Source organism: Lolium rigidum, chromosome 4, assembly GCF_022539505.1.
Source record: "Lolium rigidum isolate FL_2022 chromosome 4, APGP_CSIRO_Lrig_0.1, whole genome shotgun sequence".
NCBI lineage: Eukaryota > Viridiplantae > Streptophyta > Magnoliopsida > Poales > Poaceae > Lolium > Lolium rigidum.
Window position 1 is genome coordinate 271,412,589 of NC_061511.1, and position 26,593 is coordinate 271,439,181.

At 46.7% G+C, this 26,593-nt stretch overlaps 2 protein-coding genes and 1 long non-coding RNA gene across 5 annotated transcripts; 1 reads left to right on the forward strand and 2 right to left on the reverse strand.

Annotated features, from left to right (window-relative positions):
• Positions 1-2,614: 2,614 nt before the first annotated feature.
• On the forward strand, positions 2,615-3,828 carry LOC124650575 (phytochrome-associated serine/threonine-protein phosphatase-like). Of its 3 annotated transcripts, none has more exons than XM_047190087.1 (4): positions 2,615-2,820; positions 2,898-2,993; positions 3,075-3,146; positions 3,570-3,828. In XM_047190087.1, exons 1-4 carry the CDS (start codon positions 2,677-2,679, stop codon positions 3,651-3,653), a joined length of 396 nt encoding a protein of 131 aa, XP_047046043.1. In that variant the 5' UTR covers positions 2,615-2,676; the 3' UTR covers positions 3,654-3,828. The 3 variants fall into 3 exon arrangements, with proteins under 3 accessions (XP_047046043.1, XP_047046044.1, XP_047046045.1); XM_047190088.1 differs by having other exon boundaries at positions 3,104-3,146; positions 3,570-3,642; XM_047190089.1 differs by having other exon boundaries at positions 2,898-2,981; positions 3,104-3,146; positions 3,570-3,635.
• A 1,106-nt stretch (positions 3,829-4,934) lies between these two features.
• On the reverse strand, positions 4,935-6,434 carry LOC124650576. The gene is made up of 3 exons (XR_006987049.1): positions 5,687-6,434; positions 5,536-5,599; positions 4,935-5,273 (listed from the first exon to the last, which is right to left on the reverse strand). It is a non-coding gene; the product is annotated as an uncharacterized LOC124650576 (long non-coding RNA).
• A 9,512-nt stretch (positions 6,435-15,946) lies between these two features.
• Positions 15,947-25,597, reverse strand: LOC124648778 (transcription elongation factor 1 homolog). The gene is made up of 4 exons (XM_047188486.1): positions 25,311-25,597; positions 23,876-23,954; positions 20,053-20,116; positions 15,947-15,966 (listed from the first exon to the last, which is right to left on the reverse strand). The coding sequence occupies exons 1-4, from the start codon at positions 25,595-25,597 to the stop codon at positions 15,947-15,949; spliced, it is 450 nt and encodes a 149-aa protein (XP_047044442.1).
• Positions 25,598-26,593: the final 996 nt, after the last annotated feature.

The following is a 26,593-nucleotide window of genomic DNA, read 5'->3' on the forward strand; positions in this document are numbered from 1 at the left end:
TCGGCCAGCCGCCGCCGGGGAAACATCTGGCAGCCACGGCGCATGGCTGCCAGCTCGTCGTCTTCCGGATCGGCGCCGAGGCCATCCTTGGCGCCGGTGAAAAAGGAGGCGGCGTCTCCGTCGACACCGGCGCGCGTCAAGAAGGAGTCGGCGTCTCCACCGCCGACCAGAGGGCGCAGCAGCGGCGCCCTCGTCATCCGCGACCAACCCTCCTCCCCGCAGCGTGGGCGGAAGAGGAAGTCGGCGAAGAAGGAGGACGCCGCGGCCGCCACCAACGCCGCCGCAAACAAGCTCGCCGAGGAGGAGGCGAAGCGCGCGGAGGATGCCGCCGTGGCGGAGGCGATCGCCAGGTCGCTCAAGGACCTGGTGCCCGCCGACAACGCCCTCCCCGAGGACGCCGCCCTGGAGTGGTCGAGGCGCGACTGGGAGCGCGAGGAGGCGGAGCAGCAGCGGCGGCTGATGGACCTGGCCGCCGCGCGTCAACTCGCCGCCCGCGCCGCCGCTCCAACTGCCGCCGACGACGTCGCTCGCTACCGCCGGCCTGTGACACCTCCATCCGGCGTCGTCGTCCCCGTCGTCGACCTCGAAGCCTCCAACGACGAATGGTACAAGCCATCGCCGTCCCCGCCTCGCACCAGCGGCCGGTGGGGAGACGCCGCCGGGACAGACGAGCCGGGCCGCGCCGCCGCGGTTTGACGACGACGGCTCCGACGACGATGGCGACGACGGCGGCGACTACACGGTGTTCTACCGCCATTTGGGCATGTAGAGCGCCGTGTTTTAAAATTTACGATTGTATTCCCCTAGCCGAATTCGAAATATAGTCGAATTCGGCCTCTATGAATGAACTTCGCCCTCTATATAGTAAATATCATTAAATTTAGTCTAAATTCGCCCGTTTTAAGCCGTAGTTTGTCAAGTTTCCGTTTTTCAAATTTAGATCATCACGCAGCTGGGAAACTACTCTTCCCCACGCCAAATTTACATCCAATCCGAACGTAAATTTCCCCGAATTTCAGCATGGGGAAGGCAAACGAGTGGAGATGCTCTTATCTCTCTCAAATTTCTTTTGGAATCGAAGTAGATCCTCCACAGCGCAGTATCCGTGAAGAGATAGAAGTTTGCAGTGTTCATTGAGATCTCAACTTGGCAAGACATGAGAAGAAATCGAACGTACGCGCCCCAACACAAACGTGATCTTGTCGTAGTGCGACACATCGGTACGTTCCAAGACGTAGGGGCTAGAACTCGGCGACGAAAACGGCCGCGCTATGTTAAACTTCATGGTTGCGACGGCGGCGGCGTTAGCGAGGGAATAACACGGTACTAGCAGTTTTCTTTAGCAGAACAACATAGCAGTTTTTTTTTTGGAAAACGCTGTTGATCAGCCCACCGATCACAGGGCAGAAAATCGGTCGTTGCTCTATCCCGCACGTGGATGGGTCCCACAGCTCCTTATCCTAATGCTGGCCACACAACGCTTCTTTCCTCTTCTCATTATCCAACTCCCACACCGTCCCAATTTTTACCCAGACGAGCACGCCGACGGCCGACCTGCTCCTCCCTGGCCGGCGCGTCGCTACACCGGCACTTCCCCCGACGAGCTTGTTGGCTGGTGAGCGCGGCGCCGCCCCAATGCCCCAGCGCTTCCTCCGACGAGCGCCTCTGTCGACGAGCGCGGCGCCGCCCCAACGGCCCAGCGCCTCCTCCGGCGAGCGCGTCTGCCGGCGAGCGCGGCGCCGCCCCAACGGCCCAGCGCCTCCTCCGGCGAGCGCCTCTGCCAGCGAGCAGGCCGCCCTTTTCCCTCCCCCGGCGACCGTGCCACCCCTGTTCCTCCCATGGCGAGCGCCTCCTGCTCCTCCGGGCAAGTGTGGCCTTTGCTCTCGATCCATCTGCGTCCTACCCCTCCCCCGGCGATGCTCCTCTTACTACTCGGGTACCGCAACGTCCTGACCACCGAGTACCACTGTGGTGATGTCGACGCCGGTACTATCGCTCGAGCCGAAGGTACTGGTGGCGATGTCCAAGGACGTGGGTGGGCACGGGTACGGTAACTTTGTTTTTTATTGTTGTTCTTGTTAATTATTGTTGTAAATGCAACGGTGATTTGTTGTAAATATATTTTTGGCATGGTAACTGATTTTATTTAATTGTTGATGGCTATTGTTGTAAACACTTAAACTAGTTGTTATTTTTGTTACTAATTAGAGCTCTTTTACGGTGATTGGCACGGAACTTTGGTTCCATCTAATCGAATTGTTGTTCCGTCTAATCTAAATTTTCGTGACCGTTGATTAAATCCGTGATAACTTTCCTGTAACTTCTATAATGCTATGATAATTCTGAATGGACGTTTTAGACTCCAACTCATCGAATCAGTATCAAACCAAAATCAAAAGCTGATAGAAAAGGAAAAGGGGCCAAATCAGAACAGAAACCAGTCGTGTTCTTCCCACGAGCGACAGCCGCCGCCGCCCCGCAGCCTCCGCCGCCACCCCTCGCCCCGACGCGTGGACTGACGGCCCCGGCCTCTCGGTCGCACCCCGCTCTCCTCCGTCGCATCCGCGAGGCGCCCCGCGAGCCGCCGCCCCTCCCCCGTCGGGGGACGCACAGCCCGGCCTCTTTGTTTAATTGGAGATCTCATTAATTGATTTACAATTTCTTTGTTGTATCCAGATGCGGATAATTGATCGCAATTGCGAAATTCCTCATGAAGGACCTTTCTGTGATCTGATGTGGAGTGACCCGGAAGAGATAGAGACATGGGGTGTTAGTCCCCGTGGAGCAGGTTGGCTTTTTGGCTCACGGGTGACAACAGAGGTATATTGATGTTTTTTATTCTGGATTGTCTCTATGATGTTTTCATCCAGTACTGACTGCCTGTTGTCCTAATGCAGTTCAACCATGTTAACAATCTTGAGTTAGTTTGCCGGGCTCATCAACTAGTCCAGGAAGGCCTAAAATACATGTTCCAAGACAAGGGTCTTGTAACTGTGAGCTCTCAGTTTTCATATCTCAGACTTGTTCTTGAACTTGTAACCAGTTCCGGGTGCTCATTTTAATTTATTTTCCAGGTGTGGTCTGCACCTAATTATTGTTACAGATGTGGCAACGTTGCTTCTATACTGAGCTTCGGCGAAAATATGGTAGGTCATTCGGTATTTCTATGTCTTATGGGCTTCATCTTGTCTAGTTCAGTTACTATCTTCAACCTGCAATAATCTGCTATAGATATTTCATTTGCCTTCAAAACCTCAAAGAAATTGTTCCGCTCATTCTTTGAATCCTTTGATAGGTGTCAGTGGAAACTTTTACGGCTAATATCAGTGAGATGTACAGTAGCAATTCAATTGTTTTGTATATGAACTTAGGAGATCCTAATAGCGTAGCCAGGTAGAAAAATCTTGGCAACTTAGTTTTCTACCTATTTTGGTCCTGGTTAATACATAGTACATAGTAGTGTTGTAGTGCATACCATAATTTCAGTTATCTCCTGAAAAACAGGGATTGGTTATGTCATTTTTTGTATTTCATAATTTCATTCTGCTGTGTTTTTACTCCATTCACAGGAAAGAGAGGTCAAGTTCTTCACGGAGACCGACGAGAACAACCAAATGCGAGGGCCTAGGACCTCAGTCCCATATTTTCTTTGACCTCTTTTGTACATTGTGTTTTGTGGTTTCTATTTTTTGGGGGCTAAAGATCAATCCAATAGGTGTGTTCATTGTTGTAGCTTCAGCTCATAGTGCAGTCTGATTATCTGATGCAATTGATGTTACAGGTTAATTTAACCCGCTGTAAGATAGATTATTGCGTGTGTAGCTGCCATTGCCACTTGTTCTTTTTTCCCTTCATCACCTATCTGCCCCAAAGTTAAGTTCAATCTGCTGGAAGCCTGGAACGTGTCAACACATGGAGGAAGAGGAAGGGGAACCGAAAGAATACTAGAAGCTGTCAACTAGCATTGCCTTGTGCAGATCAGAGTCTCCAAGGCAGGGCCATTGTATGATTGTATCTTTCTCATCATTTAACTCAGGAACCTTATTTTAAACCATTTTAAACCTAACTCTGTTGATGTAGTCAAATTTTGCGATGAATGGCGAACATTCTGAGTTCTTTGATGCTGTTCTGTACTTCTGTTTCTGTGGGATGAAGCATAATACTCATTCAGTAAATGATTGAAGGGTTTCTTTTTGTTCATACTGAATTTGATTGTTCGGCAGGGCTTGGCAATTCATATTCACTGAAATGTACTCAAAACTGAACTGAAAGCTCTCTTACTGAGACGAGTTTCTCTAGTTCACGCTTTTGCAAAATCTTCAGACTAGAAGCACGACAAACTGCTAATTTGTCTGAAGCTGCTACATTTCCAAATGTAACCTAGATCTCTTCTCCTAATTTCGTTGTCCATGTAATGCACGCTGTCAGCAACGTAAAAAAAAATCGCCGCAGCGACACTTTCGTCTGGGTGTACAAGAAATGCTTCCTGCTGTAGCGAGTTCCTCTGGACTTTGCCGGACAGAAAGGCTTGGAATCGTCATGCCTCGCTTTGTCACCACGTACCGGCGCACCAACAAAGAGATATTTAACCTGGCCACCATTGTTCCAAGCAAGAGAGTTTCATAAAAAGCTAGGCAAGTAGCAATGGAGAAAGCAAAAATAATGGAGCAGCACTATGAAGGCAATGATTCAGGGTCGGTTGGAGACGGCATGAGCATCTTCGGCCAGAGCATCAACGTGAGGCGACGAAGCAAGCTCAGGAGACGAGCTACACACAAGGTAAACTTTTGAAGACTAACACTTGTATTTTTCTGTTTCTGAATATCTTCAGTGTTATTTTCCAGTTTCTATATATCTTGAGCGGCAACACATCTTTCTGAATTTTTCCGAGCAGAGAAATGCTCATGTTGTATAGCCTCATAGGATTCTGCTACTGAAGTACTGATCTTACAAATGTATTTAGCTTTCCTCTGAAACAGTTTCAGGCAGAACATCAATCTGAAAGTAAGATAATGTACAAGTTTCTACAATCCACAACCCCAAACGATCGATAAATATTAACAACAGTACAGATTGATCTCACGCACACACGGAAATTCATGCGTGAACAACTAATACAAGTTCACCATGTCACATATTCCACCTACTTGCTGCTACTACCTTTGCTGCTACGGCCAGTTTGCTCAACTTCTACTCGCTACAGTTTGCAAAGTATTTGCATGTCACTCTCTAAGGTTGAGGGTTGAGCCCTGCATAACAATTATTTGCTGCTCCTGAAAAAAACACAAAGCACCTTTTTTTTAGCAAAAGTTCAATTCAGAAGGAACTACATAAGTAAATATTCCTCATTACTTAAACGTTGTGATACTTAGTAAAAAATTAGCAATCTGATAGCGCTACTCAAGTAAAAATCCATAGAATACAAAATAGCAGAATCAGGTCTTTAGATATAAACTGTAAAACTTTTGCAGTTTTTTTAAAGTAATCTACTATTCAGTCAAATCCTAGAAAGAAGTCGAGTAACTTAGAGTTTACCTTAGGAGGAGCTGTGAAGACCATTCCAGGAGAGGCAAGTGCGAACTCCAACTTTTGATTCAGGCTGCCAAATAAACCCGAAGATAGTTAAGAAAGCTAAAACAAAACATTGAACTAAACTTTGAGCATTTTGTTCATGAGTGACTATCACCTGCAGGAAGCAACTACAGATCTCCAGAAAGAAGAAACTCCCGAGCAAGTACTTTCCATTATCCTCTTGTGATGTCAATATCAAACAACAGGGGCAAATTTTGGCCTGTTATCATCTGTTATCATTCTAAAATACTGCTAGATCATACTTTGTGAAACATTGATGACCCCCCTGTCTACCGGATCGAATCTGGTTGTCTTTTTGGGATATTTTTCATATTGAAAGAGATAATGTAGATTGCGCTGTTGGAAAGGCCAGTAAACTGTCAGGAATGGGTGTTTTCCGAAGCAGGACTGGGTGTGGGATGTCGTCAGAATCGGTTTTTTAGGAAAATATTGAAAACAAATGTGGAGTGTTAAAGCCCTAAGCAAGATGAAAATAACTTTGTGGCATATTGCTCATGAATTTTCCTGTGCCAGCTAACTGTCTTATGTCTGTAGCACCATCAGTTTTAGTAACGGTGGCTCGAGGTGGGTAGTTAGTATCTACTGTCAGCAATGGTTTTGAATTTTCCATTGGAGAACATCAATTCTCCAATACTTTCATGAATTGGATCTTCCAAATTATGCTGTCATGTTAGGATTTGATTGGTTAGCTCAACACAATCCTACACACCACTTACAGTGAAATTGATCCTTTCAGTTTAAATCGTGGAAGAGAGCTTGAGTGAAACTAAAAGTTTTTTTGCAATTTTAGGAGTCATAAAATTACTAGAGTGATGACTGTAATCAACCTAATACGAAGAAGATCCTCTCATGATTGGTGATACGTCTCCGACGTATCGATAATTTCTTACGTTCTATGCCATATTATTGATGATACCTACATGTTTTATGCACACTTTATGTCATATTCGTGCATTTTCTGGAACTAACCTATTAACAAGATGCCGAAGTGCCGATTCGTTGTTTTCTGCTGTTTTTGGTTTCAGAAATCCTAGTAACGAAATATTCTCGGAATTGGACGAAATCAAAGCCCGGGGGCCTATTTTCTCACGAAGCTTCCGAAGTCCGAAGGAGAGACGAAGAGGGGCCACGGAGGGGCCACACTATAGGGCGGCGCGGCCCCCCTTGGCCGCGCGGCCCCGTGGTGTGGGGCCCCGTGCCGCCTCTTGACCTACCCTTCCGCCTACAAATAGCCTCCGTGACGAAACCCCCGGTACCGAGAGCCACGATACGGAAAACCTTGCCGAGACGCCGTCACCGCCGATCCCATCTCGGGGGATCCAGGAGATCGCCTCCCGCACCCCGCCGGAGAGGGGAATCATCTCCCGGAGGACTCTACGCCGCCATGGTCGCCTCCGGAGTGATGAGTGAGTAGTCTACCCCTGGACTATGGGTCCATAGCAGTAGCTAGATGGTTGTCTTCTCCTCATTGTGCTATCATTGTCGGATCTTGTGAGCTGCCTAACATGATCAAGATCATCTATCCGTAATTCTATATGTTGTGTTTGTCGGGATCCGATGGATAGAGAATACTATGTCATGTTAATTATCAAGTTATTATACATGTGTTGTTCATGATCTTGCATGCTCTCCGTTTCTAGTAGAGGCTCGGCCAAGTTTTTACTTTTAACTCCAAGAGGGAGTACTTATGCTCGATAGTGGGTTCATGCCTCGCATTGACACCTGGGACGAGTGACGGAAAGTTCTAAGGTTGTGTTGTGCTTGTTGCCACTAGGGATAAAACATTGATGCTATGTTCGAGGATGTAGTTATTGATTACATTACGCACCATACTTAATGCAATTGTCTCGTTGCTTTGCAACTTAATACCGGAGGGGGTTCGGATGATAATCCGAAGGTGGACTTTTTAGGCATAGATGCGGTTGGATGGCGGTCTATGTACTTTGTCGTAATGCCCAATTAAATCTCACTATACTTATCATGTCATGTATGTGCATTGTTATGCCCTCTCTATTTGTCAATTGCCCGACTGTAATTTGTTCACCCAACATGCTTTTATCTTATGGGAGAGACACCTCTAGTGAACTCGTGGACCCCGGTCCATTCTTTAATACCGAAATACAAATCTGCTGCAATACTTGTTTTACTATTTTCTCTGCAAACAATCATCTTCCACACAATACGGTTAATCCTTTGTTACAGCAAGCCGGTGAGATTGACAACCTCACTGTTTCGTTGGGGCAAAGTACTTTGGTTGTGTTGTGCAGGTTTCACGTTGGCGCCGGAATCTCTGGTGTTGCGCCGCACTACATCCCGCCGCCATCAACCTTCAACGTGCTTCTTGGCTCCTCCTGGTTCGATAAACCTTGGTTTCTTTCTGAGGGAAAACTTGCTGCTGTGCGCATCATACCTTCCTCTTGGGGTTGCCCAACGAACGTGTGAAATACACGCCATCAAGCTCTTTTTCTGGCGCCGTTGCCGGGGACCTGAAGAAAAGTTACACCACAGAGATCTCTAACTCCCACGTCAACTTTGCGCCAACAGCTCTTTTTCTGGCGCCGTTGCCGGGGAGATCAAGACACGCTGCAAGGGGAGTCTCCACTTCTCAATCTCTTTACTTTGTTTTTGTCTTGCTTTATTTTATTTACTACTTTGTTTGCTGCACTTATATCAAAACACAAAAAAAATTAGTTGCTAGCTTTACTTTATTTACTGTCTTGTTTGCTATATCAAAAACACAAAAAAAATTAGTTTACTTGCATTTACTTTACTTGATTCATCATGTTTCCTTTTGATTTTACCGCAAAGAACATACCGGTAGGACAAGGGTCTATAATTGGGAGGAACAATATAGAAGAATTTTTCACCCATGTTAGTACCATTGAAGATTTTGAAGATAGACACTTGGTAGACCTTGCTCCCACCTATGAAATTGCTGCTGCTGCTTTAGTTCGCCTGTTGGAAACTAAATTTGTTAATCTCAATCCTATAATCCAACACATGTTTCTTACACTTGGTGATATGGAAGAGGGGGAGAAGAAAGATTTTGTTTTAGAAACCCTTCTTAGAGAATTTGGTGGTCTAGCAAGAGAAGCTAGAAAGGTCTTTGCTAAATTTAATATGCTTGGTTCTCATACTAATTTTGTTAGTCTCCTTGAAAAGATGGACATGGATAGAATAAGATACACTAATAATATTAATGATGGTGGGGAGATCAAAGCACCAATACCATGTAAACTCCTAGCTATGAATGATGCACTAGAACAATACTATGCTTGGCTTGTTCCTGAAAATTTGTTCGATGAGAGTAGCAAGCCCAAGACTAATGAAAAGGGAGACGCTGAAACTTATGTATCCAATATACTTTGCATGGTTGAGAAAACTCCCAACACCGCTGGTAATGATGTTGATGCTTCATCTCTTGATGTTACTTGAGATACACTTTCTGCGCCTAGCTGAAAGGCGTTAAAGAAAAGCGCTTATGGGAGACAACCCATGTTTTTACCTACAGTACTTTGTTTTATATTTGTGTCTTGGAAGTTGTTTACTACTGTAGCAACCTCTCCTTATCTTAGTTTTATGTTTTGTTGTGCCAAGTAAAGTCTTTGATAGAAAAGTAAGTACTAGATTTGGATTACTGCGCAGAAACAGATTTCTTTGCTGTCACGAATCTGGGTCTAATTCTCTGTAGGTAACTCAGAAAATTATGCCAATTTACGTGAGTGATCCTCAGATATGTACGCAACTTTCATTCAATTTGAGCATTTTCGTTTGAGCAAGTCTGGTGGCCTAATAAAATCCATCTTTACGGACTGTTCTGTTTTGACAGATTCTGTCTTTTATTTCGCATTGCCTCTTTTGCTATGTTGGATGAATTTCTTTGATCCATTAATGTCCAGTAGCTTTATGCAATGTCCAGAAGTGTTAAGAATGATTGTGTCACCTCTGAACATGTGAATTTTTATTATGCACTAACCCTCTAATGAGTTGTTTCGAGTTTGGTGTGGAGGAAGTTTTCAAGGATCAAGAGAGGAGTATGATGCAATATGATCAAGGAGAGTGAAAGCTCTAAGCTTGGGGATGCACCCGGTGGTTCACCCCTGCATATATCAAGAAGACTCAAGCGTCTAAGCTTGGGGATGCCCAAGGCATCCCCTTCTTCATCGACAACATTATCAGGTTCCTCCCCTGAAACTATATTTTTATTCGGCCACATCTTATGTACTTTGCTTGGAGCGTCGGTTTGTTTTTGTTTTTGTTTTGTTTGAATAAAATGGATCCTAGCATTCACTTTATGGGAGAGAGACACGCTCCGCTGTTGCATATGGACAATATGTCCTTAGGTTCTACTCATAGTATTCATGGCGAAGTTTCTCCTTCGTTAAATTGTTATATGGTTGGAATTGGAAAATGCTACATGTAGTAACTCTAAAATATCTTGGATAATTTGATACTTGGCAATTGTTGTGCTCATGTTTAAGCTCTTGCATCATATACTTTGCACCCATTAATGAAGAAATACTTAGAGCTTGCTAATTTGGTTTGCATATTTGGTTTCTCTAGAGTCTAGATAACATCTAGTATTGAGTTTTGAACAACAAGGAAGACGGTATGGAGTCTTATAATGTTTACCATATGTCTTTTATGTGAGTTTTGCTGTACCGTTCGTCCTTGTGTTTGTTTCAAATAACCTTGCTAGCCTAAACCTTGTATCGAGAGGGAATACTTCTCATGCATCCAAAATACTTGAGCCAACCACTATGCCATTTGTGTCCACCATACCTACCTACTACATGGTATTTATCCGCCATTCCAAAGTAAATTGCTTGAGTGCTACCTTTAAAATTCCATCATTCACCTTTGCAATATATAGCTCATGGGACAAATAGCTTAAAAACTATTGTAGTATTGAATATGTACTTATGCACTTTATCTCTTATTAAGTTGCTTGTTGAGCGGTAACCATGTTTCTGGGGATGCCATCAACTATTTCTTGTTGGATATCATGTGAGTTGCTATGCATGTCCGTCTTGTCTGAAGCAAGAGAGATCTACCACCTTCATGGTTGGAGCATGCATATTGTTAGAGAAGAACTTTGGGCCGCTAACTAAAGCCATGATTCATGGTGGAAGTTTCAGCTTTGGACACATATCCTCAATCTCATATGAGAATAATAATTGTTGCCACATGCTTATGCATAAAAGAGGAGTCCATTATCTGTTGTCCATGTTGTCCCGGTATGGATGTCTAAGTTGAGAATAATCAAAAGCGAGAAATCCAAAATGCGAGCTTTCTCCTTAGACCTTTGTACAGAGCGGCATGGAGGTACCCCATTGTGACACTTGGTCAAAACATGTGCATTGCAAAGATCCGGTAGTCCAAGTTAATTAGGACAAGGTGCGGGCACTATTAGCATACTATGCATGAGACTTGCAACTTGTAAGATATAACTTTCATAACTCATATGCTTTATTACTACCGTTGACAAAATTGTTTCATGTTTTCTAAATAAAAGCTCTAGCACAAATATAGCAATCGATGCTTTCCTCTTTGAAGGACCATTCTCTTTACTTTAATGTTGAGTCAGTTCACCTATTTCTCTCCACCTCAAGAAGCAAACACTTGTGTGAACTCGTGCATTGATTCTTACATACTTGCATATTGTACTTGTTATATTACTCTATGTTGACAATTATCCATGAGATATACATGTTACAAGTTGAAAGCAACCGCTGAAACTTAATCTTCCTTTGTGTTGCTTCAATACCTTTACTTTGATTTATTGCTTTATGAGTTAACTCTTATGCAAGACTTATTAATACTTGTCTTGAAGTACTATTCATGAAAAGTCTTTGCTATATGATTCACCTGTTTACTCATGTCATCACCATTGTTATGATCACCGCATCCACTACATATGTTTACAAATAGTATGATCAAGGTTATGATGGCATATCACTTCAGAAATTATCTTTGTTATCGTTTTACTCGCTCGGGACGAGCAGTAACTAAGCTTGGGGATGCTTGATACGTCTCCGACGTATCGATAATTTCTTACGTTCTATGCCATATTATTGATGATACCTACATGTTTTATGCACACTTTATGTCATATTCGTGCATTTTCCGGAACTAACCTATTAACAAGATGCCGAAGTGCCGATTGCTCGTTTTCTGCTGTTTTTGGTTTCAGAAATCCTAGTAACGAAATATTCTCGGAATTGGACGAAATCAAAGCCCGGGGCCTATTTTCTCACGAAGCTTCCGGAAGTCCGAAGGAGAGACGAAGAGGGGCCACGGAGGGGCCACACTATAGGGCGGCGCGGCCCCCTTGGCCGCGCGGCCCCGTGGTGTGGGGCCCCCGTGCCGCCTCTTGACCTACCCTTCCGCCTACAAATAGCCTCCGTGACGAAACCCCCAGTACCGAGAGCCACGATACGGAAAACCTTACTGAGACGCCGTCACCGCCGATCCCATCTCGGGGGATCCAGGAGATCGCCTCCGGCACCCTGCCGGAGAGGGGAATCATCTCCCGGAGGACTCTACGCCGCCATGGTCGCCTCCGGAGTGATGAGTGAGTAGTCTACCCCTGGACTATGGGTCCATAGCAGTAGCTAGATGGTTGTCTTCTCCTCATTGTGCTATCATTGTCGGATCTTGTGAGCTGCCTAACATGATCAAGATCATCTATCTGTAATTCTATATGTTGTGTTTGTCGGGATCCGATGGATAGAGAATACTATGTCATGTTAATTATCAAGTTATTATACATGTGTTGTTTATGATCTTGCATGCTCTCCGTTTCTAGTAGAGGCTCTGGCCAAGTTTTTACTTTTAACTCCAAGAGGGAGTACTTATGCTCGATAGTGGGTTCATGCCTGCATTGACACCGGGACGATGTGACGAAAGTTCTAAGGTTGTGTTGTGCTGTTGCCACTAGGGATAAAACATTGATGCTATGTTCGAGGATGTAGTTATTGATTACATTACGCACCATACTTAATGCAATTGTCTGTTGCTTTGCAACTTAATACCTGGAGGGGTTCGGATGATAATCGAAGGTGGACTTTTTAGGCATAGATGCGGTTGGATGGCGGTCTATGTACTTTGTCGTAATGCCCAATTAAATCTCACTATACTTATCATGTCATGTATGTGCATTGTTATGCCCTCTCTATTTGTCAATTGCCCGACTGTAATTTGTTCACCCAACATGCTTTTATCTTATGGGAGAGACACCTCTAGTGAACTGTGGACCCCGGTCCATTCTTTAATACTCGAAATACAAATCTGCTGCAATACTTGTTTTACTATTTTCTCTGCAAACAATCATCTTCCACACAATACGGTTAATCCTTTGTTACAGCAAGCCGGTGAGATTGACAACCTCACTCGTTTCGTTGGGGCAAAGTACTTTGGTTGTGTTGTGCAGGTTCCACGTTGGCGCCGGAATCTCCGGTGTTGCGCTGCACTACATCCCGCCGCCATCAACCTTCAACGTGCTTCTTGGCTCCTCCTGGTTCGATAAACCTTGGTTTCTTTCTGAGGGAAAACTTGCTGCTGTGCGCATCATACCTTCCTCTTGGGGTTGCCCAACGAACGTGTGAAATACACGCCATCAATTGGCCCAGCTTCTACCGTGTTACCTATGCCTATGGGCATCATGCTGATCAAGGAGGAATTTCACATAGCTCAAACTGTTGAATATGAATGCCTTTTCATGGTGATATGATCCTATAAACATAGCAGCAAAGAATACATGCCTTGCAAGCTTTCGGTATTGGTTGCGGAAAGGATGTTCCGAAAAAATAGAGCTTCGGTGAGAGAGGACAAATTTACGAGGAGCCGTAACTTACGGGATATGGCCATGTCCACCGCCACCACCGCTCCTCCCTCGCCGGCCTTGTCCAACGACACAGCCGCCGCTTCTCCCCTCGCTGGCCTCGACAAACGCCGCAGCCGCCGCTCCTCCCCACGCTGGCCTCGACCAATGCCGCCGCTCCTCCCCTCACCGGGCGCCTCCGCCGTCCCCTCCACCCCGCGCTGCCCTCCGTCGTGGAGATCGACGGGAGAGACCTCCGTAGACGCCGCCTCAGTCGATTGCCGTCCCCTCCCCTCCGTCGCCGGGACCGGTCCGTCATCTTCCCCTCCCCTCCTTCCTCTTCCACTCCCCTCCGACGCGGCCCCCTCCCCTCCATCCCCTTCCACTCCCCTCCGATGCGGCCCCCTCCCCTTCGTCGCGGGGCTCGCCGGGAGGTCCGTGCCCTCTCCTCCGTCGCTGGGCAGACCACATCCAGAGAGAGTGAGATATGAGAGAGAGCGAGAGATGAGAGATTTTGGCGAGAACAGCACGAGAATATGATCAATTTTTTTTTGTTGCTTTAAGATTTGTGTAGTATGATCAGCTGATTTGGCCGCTTAAAAGGACGTTTGCCTTTTACAATATTCGCAAAAAATATTTGAGGTTCCGGTCCCATCGAATTTGGTTCCGGTCCCGCAATTTTGGTTCCGTCAGTTTGGTTCCGTCTAATTATCACCGTTAGATCGAGGCAGATAGACGGTTATTAAAAATGCCAATCACCCTAAAACTTGTATACTAATTAATGTTGTAAATATATTGTTAATTTGTTGTAAACATATTTTTAGCATGGGAATTTTTTTTGTTAAAATTGTTCCCGGCTATTGTTGTAAATACCTAAATTAGTTGTTCTTATTTTTGTTAATTAATGTTGTAAATATATTGTTCATTTGTTGTAAATATATTTTTGGCATGAAAACTGTTGTGAACATCCAAATAAAAAATGTAGCTTTTGTTGTTAATTTATTGTTGTAAATATATTGGTGATTATTTTAAAAATATTTTTTGGCACATCTTGTTGCTTTTGTTGAAATCACAATGAGTATTGTTGTAAATATCCCATCTTGTTAGATTACTTTTTTGTTGTAAACATCCAGCAGTAGCACATGATGGTAGGCTCTGGCGTACACTAGATGTGCAGCAGGAAAGCAGCGTGCGGGACAGGAGGAAAGCGACGTGCGACATGATAGCACGAAAGCGACGTGAGTGTGTGACTAATTACAGCCGTACGATCTTGATCCAATGGTGAAAGCAGCAATCGATTTTTGGGTCTGCGGTCGGGCGACCGACGGCTAGCACCGCCCTTTTTTTTTTGCAGGTAACATAGCAGTTGATGAATGGACGTAGTGTTGGTGAGAGGCCTTGGCCCAGTTATATAAGCTGATTCTTATGTTCAGGAGAATAACTCACTCGGGAAAATGCGGAGGGAGTCCCTGTTCGCCGCTTATTGCGGGAGCCAACCTCCGCCCCGCTTAAGGAACCACTTCATGGGCCGCCCGGAAGTGGCCTGACAAGAGGTACGGCATCCTTTTCTCGTTTTTTTCTTGTATTCTCTTTTTTGTGTTTGGAAAATATTTCAAATCTGAAACTTTAAAAAAATCGAACAATTTCAAAAAAAAAATAGTGAACATTTTTCGGAACATATTATGTTAAAATTTGAACATTTTTTGAAATTGAACAATTTCCAAAATGAACATTTTTTAGATTTGAACAAATTTCAAAGCGAACATTTTTTTCAAAACTGATTTTTTTCAAAATAAGAACAAGTTTTAATATTGAACAAATTTCAATTCTGAACAAAATCTAAATTTGAACAATTTTAAAATGTGACAAATTTTCATATTTCAAACAAATCAAATCTCAAAAAAGTTCAGATTTGAAAAAAAAATCTGAAAAAGTAGACCTTGAAAAAAAGTTCGAAATTGAAAAATTATAAAAATAATTTGAAAAAAAGCTGGACGAAAAACCGGGAAAACCGGAAGAAACCTGAAAAATAAAATAAAGAACCCGAAGTTCAGAACGAAAGAAAATTGGTGGGAAATCATGCTCACGCTAATTGGGCCCGGCCCAGAACGCTTTGCCCCTGTGCGGCGACCCGGTAGTTCTCCGCAATGAGCGAAGAATAGGATCCGCCGAAAATTCTCGCCAGCATGCGCTTCCGTGCATACGTTGCGCTTAATGCTATTGGGTCGGTCCATAGCTGTTCGCTAGCTTCCTTTGCTCCGTGGTCAAGTGCATCCGTACTTCAACAAAACTATCCATCTGTACGTATTTAGGGCAGGGCGACGCAACCGGACGCTGCGTGACTGTTTGCGTTCGCGCGGACCGAAATGCGTCTGCACCCTACTCCAGCGGGGCGAAGCATCGTGTTCGGGGCGTCCGCAGCGACGCAAACGCGGCATGTTTGCGTCTCCGCGGACGCTGCACGGTCGCGCCTAGCGTCCGCTCGCACACCGCCTGCGCCTGTTGTAATTTGCGTCGAACCGCCTGCTAATCTTATTCTTCTTCTTCTTCTTCTCCAACACCGGCTAGCCAGGCGTCATGAGAAACTTGTCCTTGCCGTCGGACTGGGAGAGAGAGGGCAAGCCGACGGGATGGCGGCATTGGTGGGAAACGCATGCGACGCCCAGCGACCCTAGCTCCACGCCGAGGGAGGTCTACGAGGACAGAGGCCCGTTGGCAGCGACGGCCAGGAGGAGGAGGAGGATGATGGAGGCGCCATTGGCAGCGGCAGCCAGGAGGAGGAGGAGGACTCCGACGCTAAGTTCGCACGACTGGAGGCAGCGGACGAGAAGGCGGCGGCAAGGAAGGAGGCAAGGTCTCGGGCAAGGGCGCGGGCGCAGGCGGCGCGTCGTCACCGACGACGACGACGAAGACGCAACTCACGAGTTGTCCGGCTGAAACTCAAGCTCCAGGGACGTCGTCCGGCAGTTCCTCTTTCGAGGAGGAGGAGACAAGCAAGAGGCGCGTCCGTGAGGACGACGAGGCGGGGCCTTCTAACAAGAAGGCCAAAAAATTAGCTTATAATTTTTTTGTTTTTAAATTTATTCTCTAGTTTATATGTTAAATATGTTTGAACTTGTTCGATTCGAGAATTAGTTTGTAATCAGTATAACTTGTTTTCGCGTTTGAACTTGCTCTTAGATTCGTTAAGTACAACTTACACCCGATGTAGAAATTGTGGAGTTCTTTAACAAAAAAGAAAAGAAAAAGCAGGGAAACAAAACAGTGGGGTGTCCAAAATGCGTCGAATCGCTGGGGGTGGCCCCCGACGTAAACGGACAATTCGCGCCTCACGGTCATTTTCGCGTCCACCAGACGACGGATGCCCGCGGACAATTTAGACGTCCAAAATACGTCGCCCCGTTGGAGATCCCTTACCCTGGTCGACTTAGAAGCATCTCCACTCCCGTCGGTGCCTATTTTTGGCCCATATGGGAAGCTCTAGCGCTAAACACAAAAGGGGAGCCGGTTGGGTTCCAACCGCGACCCCATACAAATGATGTACATTTCAAATAAAATTATTATTATTCCATTAAAAATAAATGACTAGTCATATTCATATCTAGGCATATAGTACATGTACTCGAAGCCGCCGTCGTTGTCGTCGGAGGAGCCGTCGGAAGAGGAGGAGCCTTCATCGTCGCTCGCCGGGTGCAGATCAAAGCTACGAGGCGGCGGTGGTGGTTGCATCCGCAGAGGTTGTGGCTGAGCACGCGGCGGGGACAGATGGCCGCAGCGGCTGCAACCTAGGCCATCGTCGCCACAGCGTGCACGGTAGGTCTGCTCCTCTTTCTCCCACCAGGATCGGCCAGCCTCCACCAACAGATTCAGGGAGGAGCGGATGCCAACGCGTTGGCCCGGGAAAGTCGTTGGCGACCATGGCGTACTCCGGTGGCGCCTTCCACTCCGGTCCCTCCTCCGCCCCCTCCGGTCCCTCCGTCCTCTCTGGCTACGGGGAGGGGGATAGGGCGCCCGGATGACGAAGCCACCGCGCTCATTGATGCCTTCTTCGGCGGAAGTGAGGGTATCGCATGCGGTGGTAGTCACCCGCCAAGATGTGGTTCATCACACCCTCGAGGGTCCGGCTGGCCCACCATAGCCGTCGAATGGCCTCGTTGTTGTCCACGGGAGGCGGCACATCCCCCTCGTACTTGGCGAGCTCCATTTCCCGGTGATTGGTGAAGAAGGCGTCCCAAGTTGCAGCGTTGTCGGGATCCCAGCGGGGATCCATGCGCTGCTCGGTGGTGAGATCGACGTAGTAGTGGTGGGTGATGGCCGCACGCTGAGCTACACCTTGGGGGCCGGGGGAGACCGGTACGCCTCTGGCGCTCAGGCGCCAGCCTGGGGGCATACGAACCCCGGTGGGCAGGGGTAATTGGAGGCGCTGAGCACCTCCAGCTCCGCGTGGGTGAGGGCAAGATCACCGGACCCCATGGGTGAGATGTGTGAGAGAGAAATCTGTAGAGCTAGGGTATGAGATGTGGCCCTTTCACCAGCGGTGAAAATGGCGGGAAGATGTAGGCGGGAATCGGCAGAACTGGCGGGAAGATGTAGGCACATCTCGCTACCAAGGCTGGCCCGCAGCGATTTTCTAGCCGTCTGGTGCCCCGCTAGCCTCCCTTTCTGCTGGGTTCGGTCTGGGGGCACCGGATGGATAGTTGGGCCGCGTCGGCGCGAAAAATAAATTGGGGGCCACAGCTGGGCGCGATTTTTGGTGCCGATATCCCCCAAAAGCGTATAGGGGACTTTGGAGAGGGTTAGTGGAGATGCTCTTACGTGTTCGTGCCCTACGCTCCTAGCTAGGCACAATCTTCCGTTCAACTTTTCATGTTTTTCACTCTGGTTTTCTTCTTTTTCTATTTTTTTACATTGTTTTCTATTTTCATCTCATAGTTTTATTTTAATTTTATTCCAATCTCTTTCTATTTTTGATTTCACCCATCCTCTTGATTTGTTTCATAAATATTATGATTTTCTCTCAGATATAATAATTGTATTTCCTCAGTAGACAATATTTGTTCCTCGAAGACAGTATTTTTATTCCGTGAGTAAACGAGATTTATTGGGCACAATAATTTTGTTTTCCAGATAAATGAAATTTGTTTGTTAGACACAATTCTTATTCCATGTGTAGAGGAGATTTGTTTCTCCAACTCAATTCTTGTTTCCTGAGTACACGAGTTGTGTTGCCCTCGACACAGTTATGTTCTCTAGGTAGACAGGATTTGTTCCTCGGACACAGTAATAGGTTTGGGCTATTAGTATTAACAACCTCTCAGTGGCGGGTCTTGCTTAACCCATCAGAAGTTAGCCTCCATTTTATATGAATTCGGATCACAACATAACACGCAATGCACAATTGCCTAATAAACCAGATAGCCCATCAAAGTTCAACATGCAATACATAGTTCACGATGCAGTAGCTACCATTACATAAGATAGGCCACCATAGTTCACAATGCAATTGCTAGCAGTACATAATATAAGCCCTATATGGTGGGTGGAAGCCTAGGGCAATTCTGCTCCAAGAATTTCACCAGCGCAGTCGGCGCCACACCGTCTTCTACAGCCATTTTCCTCATCTCGGCCTTCATGGACTCCAACTGAGCGTTAAAAATGGCGAAATGTCCTTCGTTTCTCTCAACCATGGTGTTTATCTTAGCACCAATTGTTGTATTGAGCTCGGCAACCACTGTTTTCTGGCATTTGTCCATCAAATCAATAAGGAACATGCTAACATACTTTTTCACCTCCTGCAGTTGCAAGGATGGAATAAATCTTCAAGCGTCATATGATTTGTCCAAAACAGCAATTATTTGTGAAACTATAATATCATTAATTGAGGGAATAAATCACTTATTAGTGAGATCAAAATCACTTGTAGGTAAGAAAACAAATACCTGCATAAGACCACAACCTTCCCACAAATTTCCTGGTGCGTAGAGGTTGGTAATACGATTTCCCTCAAATTGTTGGCCACACTGCGGGCACTGGGTACAAGACAAAGGTTCATGAGCTGGATAAGTACGTTGAGTAACTATTCACAAAAAAAAAAGTACGTTGAGTAACTGCAATTGTATTTTAATTGTTCGTATCATGCTTGTCTAATCACATATAGGTAAATGGATACACATAGATGGTGCGTAGATACCTTTGCACTCTGGTTACGAGCACGACGTAGCCACTTCTCAAGGCAGGATCTGCCGTACACATGTCCACAAGGAATACAGCTGTTGGTAGATAGGAAATGATCAATTAGTTATTTGCAGAATAAAATTATTGGTCGATGAGCACTTCCACAACTCAAATCAAACAAGCATAGGCATGCTTTTGATTCCGATGGTAATTAATATGATGCATGAACCAAGAATTTGCATCGACACAAAAATGTCTTGAATTTACAAGATGCAGACCTCTATAAGACTTGGAGCATCTCTTTCTTACTCACCATATGCGATGAGCGCCGTCACAGGTCCAGGGATCCATGCAGACGGAGCAATGCGCGTTCCCAGCCGACGGCGTGCCCTTGTCTTCGTCGACGTTGCCCCACAAAGCCTCCATGGTTGCATCGACAAACTTTGCTCTCTCCAAGTACTTACCTTCTTCTTCGTCATCGCTGCTGAAGTCGTTGTAGTAATCCATGTCCTCGACATCTTCTTCGTCCTCTGAGCCGTCGTCGGCGTCGTCCATATCCTCGACAGCTCCTTCGCCCTCTGATCCGTCCGCGTCTTCGTCCATATCGGCCGGCATAGCGTGGGCTGCCTCGGCACCTCCGTCTACACCTGCGCCGGTGGTCTCAGCAGGAAGTGGCGTCTCCTCCGCTTCCTCCGTGCCAGGCGCCATCTAGTTTGAAAGAATGACGAGGCGAGGGGTTTGGTTGTTTGGGATTCAAAATTCACACAACAAGAGAGAGACCGCGCAGGGGATGCGTCAAGAACGCACGCAACGCCGTCTTTATATATAACCTGACCGAGCGGCAACGGGAGTAGCTCGATCAACTCTTCGGTATACGCGGCCAGCCGGGGAGCATTTATTACTTCTCGAGCCGCGCCGCGAGCTCTTCGGATGAAACGAAATGATAAAAGCCGGCCCTCTCCCACAGCGCTATCTGTTTTTTTCTTTCTTTCTTTTGAACTGACGATAGGCCTAAGGCTGCTCATAGTGGGGAGTAACATAAGGTGGTGTCATGCATAAGTTACTAGTCTATGTTACTATCTTCATAGTGGAAAGTAACTTAGAGATGGTATCATGCAAAGTCTCATTTATTTGTTAGTAGACTCATTTTATCTTGGGGTGTGTGATGTTATGGTAACATAGCTAGTTACCACCTCCCTCTCTTTCTTCATTTATTGCTATGTCATGTCACCAAAATACCTTGAAATGTGTGATGTTACTACCTAAGTTACTCCCACTATGAGCAGTCTAATCAACCCTCTGCCGAGTGCCCCGTCCCATATGTTCCAAGCCCCGGCCTGAACTTTTTTATAACGCGACAAAAACATTAAGTCCAGGCTCCAGCGTTGAATGAGGCCGGGGCACCGCTCCCATGTCGAAAAAATGTGCGCAGTGAAAATAAAAGGTAAACATCGTTTGTACTCCCTCCGTCCACAAATAAATGGATATCTAGCTCAAAACTTTGTGCACAAGGTGTGTACTTCTATCTTTCCAATGCACTTTAATTGCTTCTCTCTCATCGCACGGAAATCAAACCCAATAATATTAAACATATATTCTTCTTGTTTTCTACATGCACTTAGCTTATTGGAGATGCAAGGATTAAAGAGGAGAGATGCATGCTTTCAATGTATTTTTTACTCTACTTCATAATTTGTCTTGAAAACCCCGCGTGTACACTTATTTGTGGACGGAGGGAGTACTCCCAAACAATTGGTCGGTTCCTACTTAACGGAGGTCTTCCATCCGGCGTGTCCGCAACGATCCATGTGTAACGTGAACGGTCTGTATTAGACCGCGTTCACTAGTGGGAAACAAGGCTTCAGGCCCGGTGCATTGGGCCATCAGTCCCGGTTTTCAAACCGGAACCAATAAGGCGGGACTAAAGTGTCCCCCTTTAGTCTCGGTTTAAATATGCACCGGGTCCAAAGGCCCCGCCACGTGGTGCGGCTAGGGTGCTCGTGGTGGAGGACCTTTGGTCCCGGTTCGTGGGGATTGCAAGGTCTCTGCCGCGGCAGAAAATTGTCGTTTCTCTACCGCGGCACAGATTTAGGGTGGAGTAGCGTTTCTCTGCCGCGCGACAGAACTTCAGCAATGCATATATACATCATTCAAGAAACCACAAACATCGTCATGAATGTATACACAACGTCAACAGTACACGTAATGCATGCATATTTACAATATAAAGTCGGGCATGTTTACTAAATCTATCTCATATATGCCTAACGACTACGAATATGTCGTTCAAGATCTACGAACTTTTGATAGTACTCTCCATTTGGGGCAAGGGCCTCGTTAACAAATAATCCCGCGAGTTCCTCTTGAATTGCTCGTATGCGATCCTCCAGTATGAGAGTGTCCCGCAAGCGTATCATCTATATTAAAAAAAATCAATATATATGGAACTCAATACAATTGATGGTAATAAGATTAATTGTGAAATATTGTTCACGTACACGAGTGTGGTGTATAGAATCCTCCGCATCCCTGTGACAGGCCATCTGATGAATGAACTCGCAGACGTAGTATCCACGTAAGTTATTCCCGGGGTCCTGCCTCATACACTTTACGAAAAAATAGTTCGATCAAACTAATAATCAAGCATCGTATTGAAAGAAAATATCAAAGAGATTCACGATCAAACTAATTATTGTCAGCAACTTTCCAAATCTTGAGTCGGTGACACCGTTCTCTGCCTTCCATTGCAACAATTTCAGTGTACTGCCTAGCTTTTTATGGCCATCTTCGCAAGTTTGGGTATATCAATTTTTTGTGATCTTGTATCATCTGGTCGAAGGCCAACCTTTCCTTTTCAGTTTCACATTCTCTCCTTGCATCAGCAATGGCATGGCCAAGATCATCATCAACAGGCTCATCTGGTGCCTCTTGATCTTCTGCTTCATTGTCTTCATTGCCTTCTGCAGTATCACCGTATTCAGGGAACATGGGATAGCTGTCATCATCCTCTTCCTCTTCTTCATTGTTTTCCATCATAACCCCTCTTTCTCCGTGCTTGGTCCAACAATAGTAACTGGGCATGAAACCGGATCGCAGAAGGTGGCCGTGAATGGTACTCGAGTGAGCGTAATTTACGATATTCTTACAGTCAACACATGGACAATACATAAAGCCACCATGTTTGTTTGCCTCAGCCACGGCCATAAAATTACTCAGGCCCGAAGTGAACTCGTCAAAGCGTCGGTCAATGTACATCCATTGCTGATTCATCTGCATGATATAATTAAGCTTATCAAAAATCATTATAGAGCATCACGATTAGTGAAACGATATATATATATATATATATATATATATATATATATATAGAGGAAGTATTCATCCACGTTTTCTTACGAAAAACCCTTTTATTTTGAATATAATTCTACTTACTTTTTTCCAATCTAAAAAAAAAGATTCCTGCTTTTTTTGCTCCAGTTTCTATTACTCTCTTCAATAGATTCTATCTTAAAACATACATTGTTAACACAATAAAACTTTCTGTTTCTTTCTATTGAGATTAAAAAGGAGAAAAAGTGGATTTATAGTCACAGGCTGAAAAATATATATATATATATATATATACACACATGCATTTTATCAATTACAAATGAAAAGATAAAGTTGTTAACCTCGATGGAGAAGAAAAAAGCAAGTTAAGTGTGGCTTGATTTGTGTGAACTCAAGTGGCAAAACCTCTTAAGCATTTCATCGAACACCTCTTGTGCATGTGAAGAGAGCAAAGCAATACACCCCTCTTGTGATAAGAAGTGAAAAAATGGCTAAGTGTGGCTCACACTTAGGCAGGGGCAAGGTTATATAGGCAGATGGGGACTTTGTCCCGGTTGGTAATCCAAACCGGGTCCAAAGGGTGGGCCTTTGGTCTCGGTTTGTGATACAAACCGGGACTATAGGCATCCGAGCCCTGACACAGCCTGCCACGCCCTGCCGATGGGCCTTTAGACCCGGTTTGTATCACAAACCGGGACCAGTGCCCCCCATTGGACCCGGTTTGGTTCAAAACGGGGACATTTGCTCCCAGAGGCTTGGGACGAAAGACCTCTTCTCCACTAGTGGTTGGACTGAAACGGGTTTTGCGACACGCACGGCAAACTTGAGGCAACGACTTCTTAACGATGATGAGAGGAAGTACCCCATGGAGAACGGAAAGGCGTTGCAGTTCATCTATTGCAGCCGGTAGTTCACGATCAAGGGCGGCCTGATGGCGACGACGACCACCACCTCCACCTCCTCGATGACGTGATCTTCGGCGCTGACTTCGCGTAGTCGCTCTACTGCCACCTCCTCTGTCACTCTGTAGCCTACTCTGCGCCGGCGAGGTGCATATGGCGGTGTTGGGACTTTCGCGTAAAGCATTGTGCTCGCCTTCTAGACCTTCGAGCAGGTGTGGGAGGAGCTCTGCGTCAACATCTCCGCAACAGACGCTGATCGTGAGTGAATCAAACGTTGTGCCTAGATGTCAAAGATCACCGCTGAAGAGAGCATGTTGTTGGTCTGCATAGCACGTGCGCGCTGAAGAGGCGGAGTTGGGGAGAGAAGGTGGAATTAAGATATATGGTGATTGATAGTATGGCGGGAAATGAAAAGAGATGGACTTTTGGGGCCTAGCTACCGAATTAGGGTGTGTTTGGTAACCCGGTTCATTTGGAATTCACTCTCCCACTTGAGATATCTCACCTCATATAAGTTAGTCTCAGATTTTGTGGTGTTTTTGTTAGCCCGTATGTGTTGGAATAAGCTGAACTCATCATTTGTTTGGTAGCCCCGTATGGGTAGAGATTGGCCCAAGGACTATAAATAATAGAGAGGTCCAAAAATTACAGACAGACCCTCGAATAGAAAACGAAAAAAGCAATCGGGTCCTTAGATCCCGATTAAAACAAAGGGCGGCTCCATTCCGACCAGTGTTCGTGCCCGACGATGGCGTATGTCTAGTCAAGAGGAGACCGGACAAACAAGCTCCACGGCACGAGTCTGTGGGGTGGGTCGGGCTAGTGGAGGCCGTGGAGGCGGAACTCGATGGTCTAGGCGGAGCTCTGTGCTCGGTGGTCGGGTCCGGCAGAGGAGTTGTTGGGTGGTCGAGGCGGAGATCGGTGGTCCAGGGCGCCGCCGCACTCGCGAGGAAGGTCGGGGAAGATGTCGGGGCAAGGAGGAAGGACGGGGACGACGCCAGGGCAAGGAGGAAGGCCGGGACGACACCGGGAGAGGCGGGCTGGAGGCGAGGAGGAGGCTAGTTGAGCTAAGCTAAGGCAAGATTATCTGAGCTCGGCCGGCTACCAAACACACCCTTACTAGTAGAGCCCTTGCTGTTTCGCACTCCCGCTTCTTTTCGGTCCTGCAGGCGCACGAGAGGAATTAAAGATTGTATCAAAAAGCCGGAGGAAAGCGCGAGCCTACACTTCCGTATATGAGTACACTTGCCTAAAAAGGGGGGACGAGGGTAGACGAGCTTAACAAACATCGCAAAAGATTACTACTAGTACTAGTACATATCGGTACACTTGCCATGCAATTTCGGCGGAACAACCAAGACGTACATAGTTCAGCATCAACCGTTTGCACGGACGCGTACGTCGTTCTCCTTGCATTGCTAAGCTAACCTATTCTGGCCCGCCGGCCGCCGCCAGCCCGCCACACATTGGTTGCGCAGGAACAGCGGAACAGCTTACAGACCACGGGCCGGCGGTGACGAGGCACGCCCTCGTTAACGCGCTCGCACTCGTCGATCCACTCGCTGTAGACGTCGATGGGCTCGGTGAGCGCGTCGGGCACGGTGGAGTAGCTCTCCTGGCAGACGTAGCACGACGCCGTGGCCATCTCCTGCACCAGGTCGATGACGCACTCGACGGCGGCGGCGTGGCTGCAGAACGGGCAGCAGAAGGTCGTTTCTAGCTTCTCCATCTTCTTCCGTGGCGCCGCTTTGGAGCTAGCCGACTTCCTCTTCCCCATGGCTTCTAGGTTTCTAGCTACCTACTACACCTCGTGTGGATGTCCTATATGCCAAATGCATATCGCACTGCGAGACTGGTATTTATGCACTGTGTGAGATGTTCAAAAGATCCAAATCGAGGGGAGCATTGTAATTTACGATACCGGATAATACTAGTGTAATGGTAACAATTCGACGGAAACACGATTATCCGTAGTGAACTGTCAGACAGACAACAGGTTTTTAACTATGTTAGGAGCAACTAGGACATTACGAAGATAAAGAGGACGTGACGAAGTAGAAATAGGAAAACGAGCATGCCAGTGATCGGAAGGGTGGAGCCGTTACCGACAACGACTGCACGTCGAGAGGTGGAGGGGGAGACACAGAGGTGAGCATACCGGGATCGGACGCGAAGTGAGAAGAGGCGTCGGTGTCCATCACCCATTCCCTGGTAGGTGCATGCAGTCCCATGGTCTGGAACTGATTCATCAGCGCGGCCTGGTCCCATGAAGCCACTGACGGTGCCGGTGAGGACGCGGTCGTGCCGAGGCCGTAGGGTGGCGACGCGGCGGTGTAGCCATAGCCGTATGGGCCATGCGCGTAGAAGGCGTGCGGCGAGGGAGCGTGCCGCAACATGTAGGAGGGTGCCGGGGCATAGGCAGGTGGCAGGCGACCTAGCAGCCCCTCTTGGCCATAAGGCCACATCTGGATGGCACCGTTCCAGGGATGCCGCAGCGACGGCCATGTGGTAGTGGCAGCAGGCGGAGTCGCAGGGGGTGCAGGTGCCAGGGTGGGTGCGGCCTCCTTGGCAGCACCGGCCACCGCCTTCTTCTTCTTCTTGCCCTTGCAGGGGACCTTGCCAGGGTTGCCGGTGTTAGAGTAGAGGTTCGTGTCGTTGTTACGGGCACGGCGGTTTTTGCGCTTCATGTCCTGGAGCGGGAGCAATGAGCGGCGGTTTTTACGAGGGTTTTGGGTACGATAATATTCTAGCATTGTGGCGACTTCGCCTGATA

Bases quoted from the DNA above. Each gene is read 5' to 3' on its own strand.
- LOC124650575 (XM_047190087.1), top strand. From the start codon at position 2,677: ATGCGGATAATTGATCGCAATTGCGAAATTCCTCATGAAGGACCTTTC. The intron at 2,821-2,897 runs GTATATTGATGT...GTCCTAATGCAG, and splicing joins GCTCACGGGTGACAACAGAG to TTCAACCATGTTAACAATCT. The intron at 3,147-3,569 runs GTAGGTCATTCG...CTCCATTCACAG, and splicing joins TGAGCTTCGGCGAAAATATG to GAAAGAGAGGTCAAGTTCTT.
- LOC124648778 (XM_047188486.1), bottom strand. From the start codon at position 25,597: ATGGGGAAGAGGAAGTCGGCTAGCTCCAAAGCGGCGCCACGGAAGAAG. The intron at 23,955-25,310 runs GTTCCGCTGTTC...TCGCCGGCGCAG, and splicing joins CGGCCCGTGGTCTGTAAGCT to AGTAGGCTACAGAGTGACAG. The intron at 20,117-23,875 runs GTGGAGGTGGTG...GACGGCTCAGAG, and splicing joins AAGATCACGTCATCGAGGAG to GACGAAGAAGATGTCGAGGA.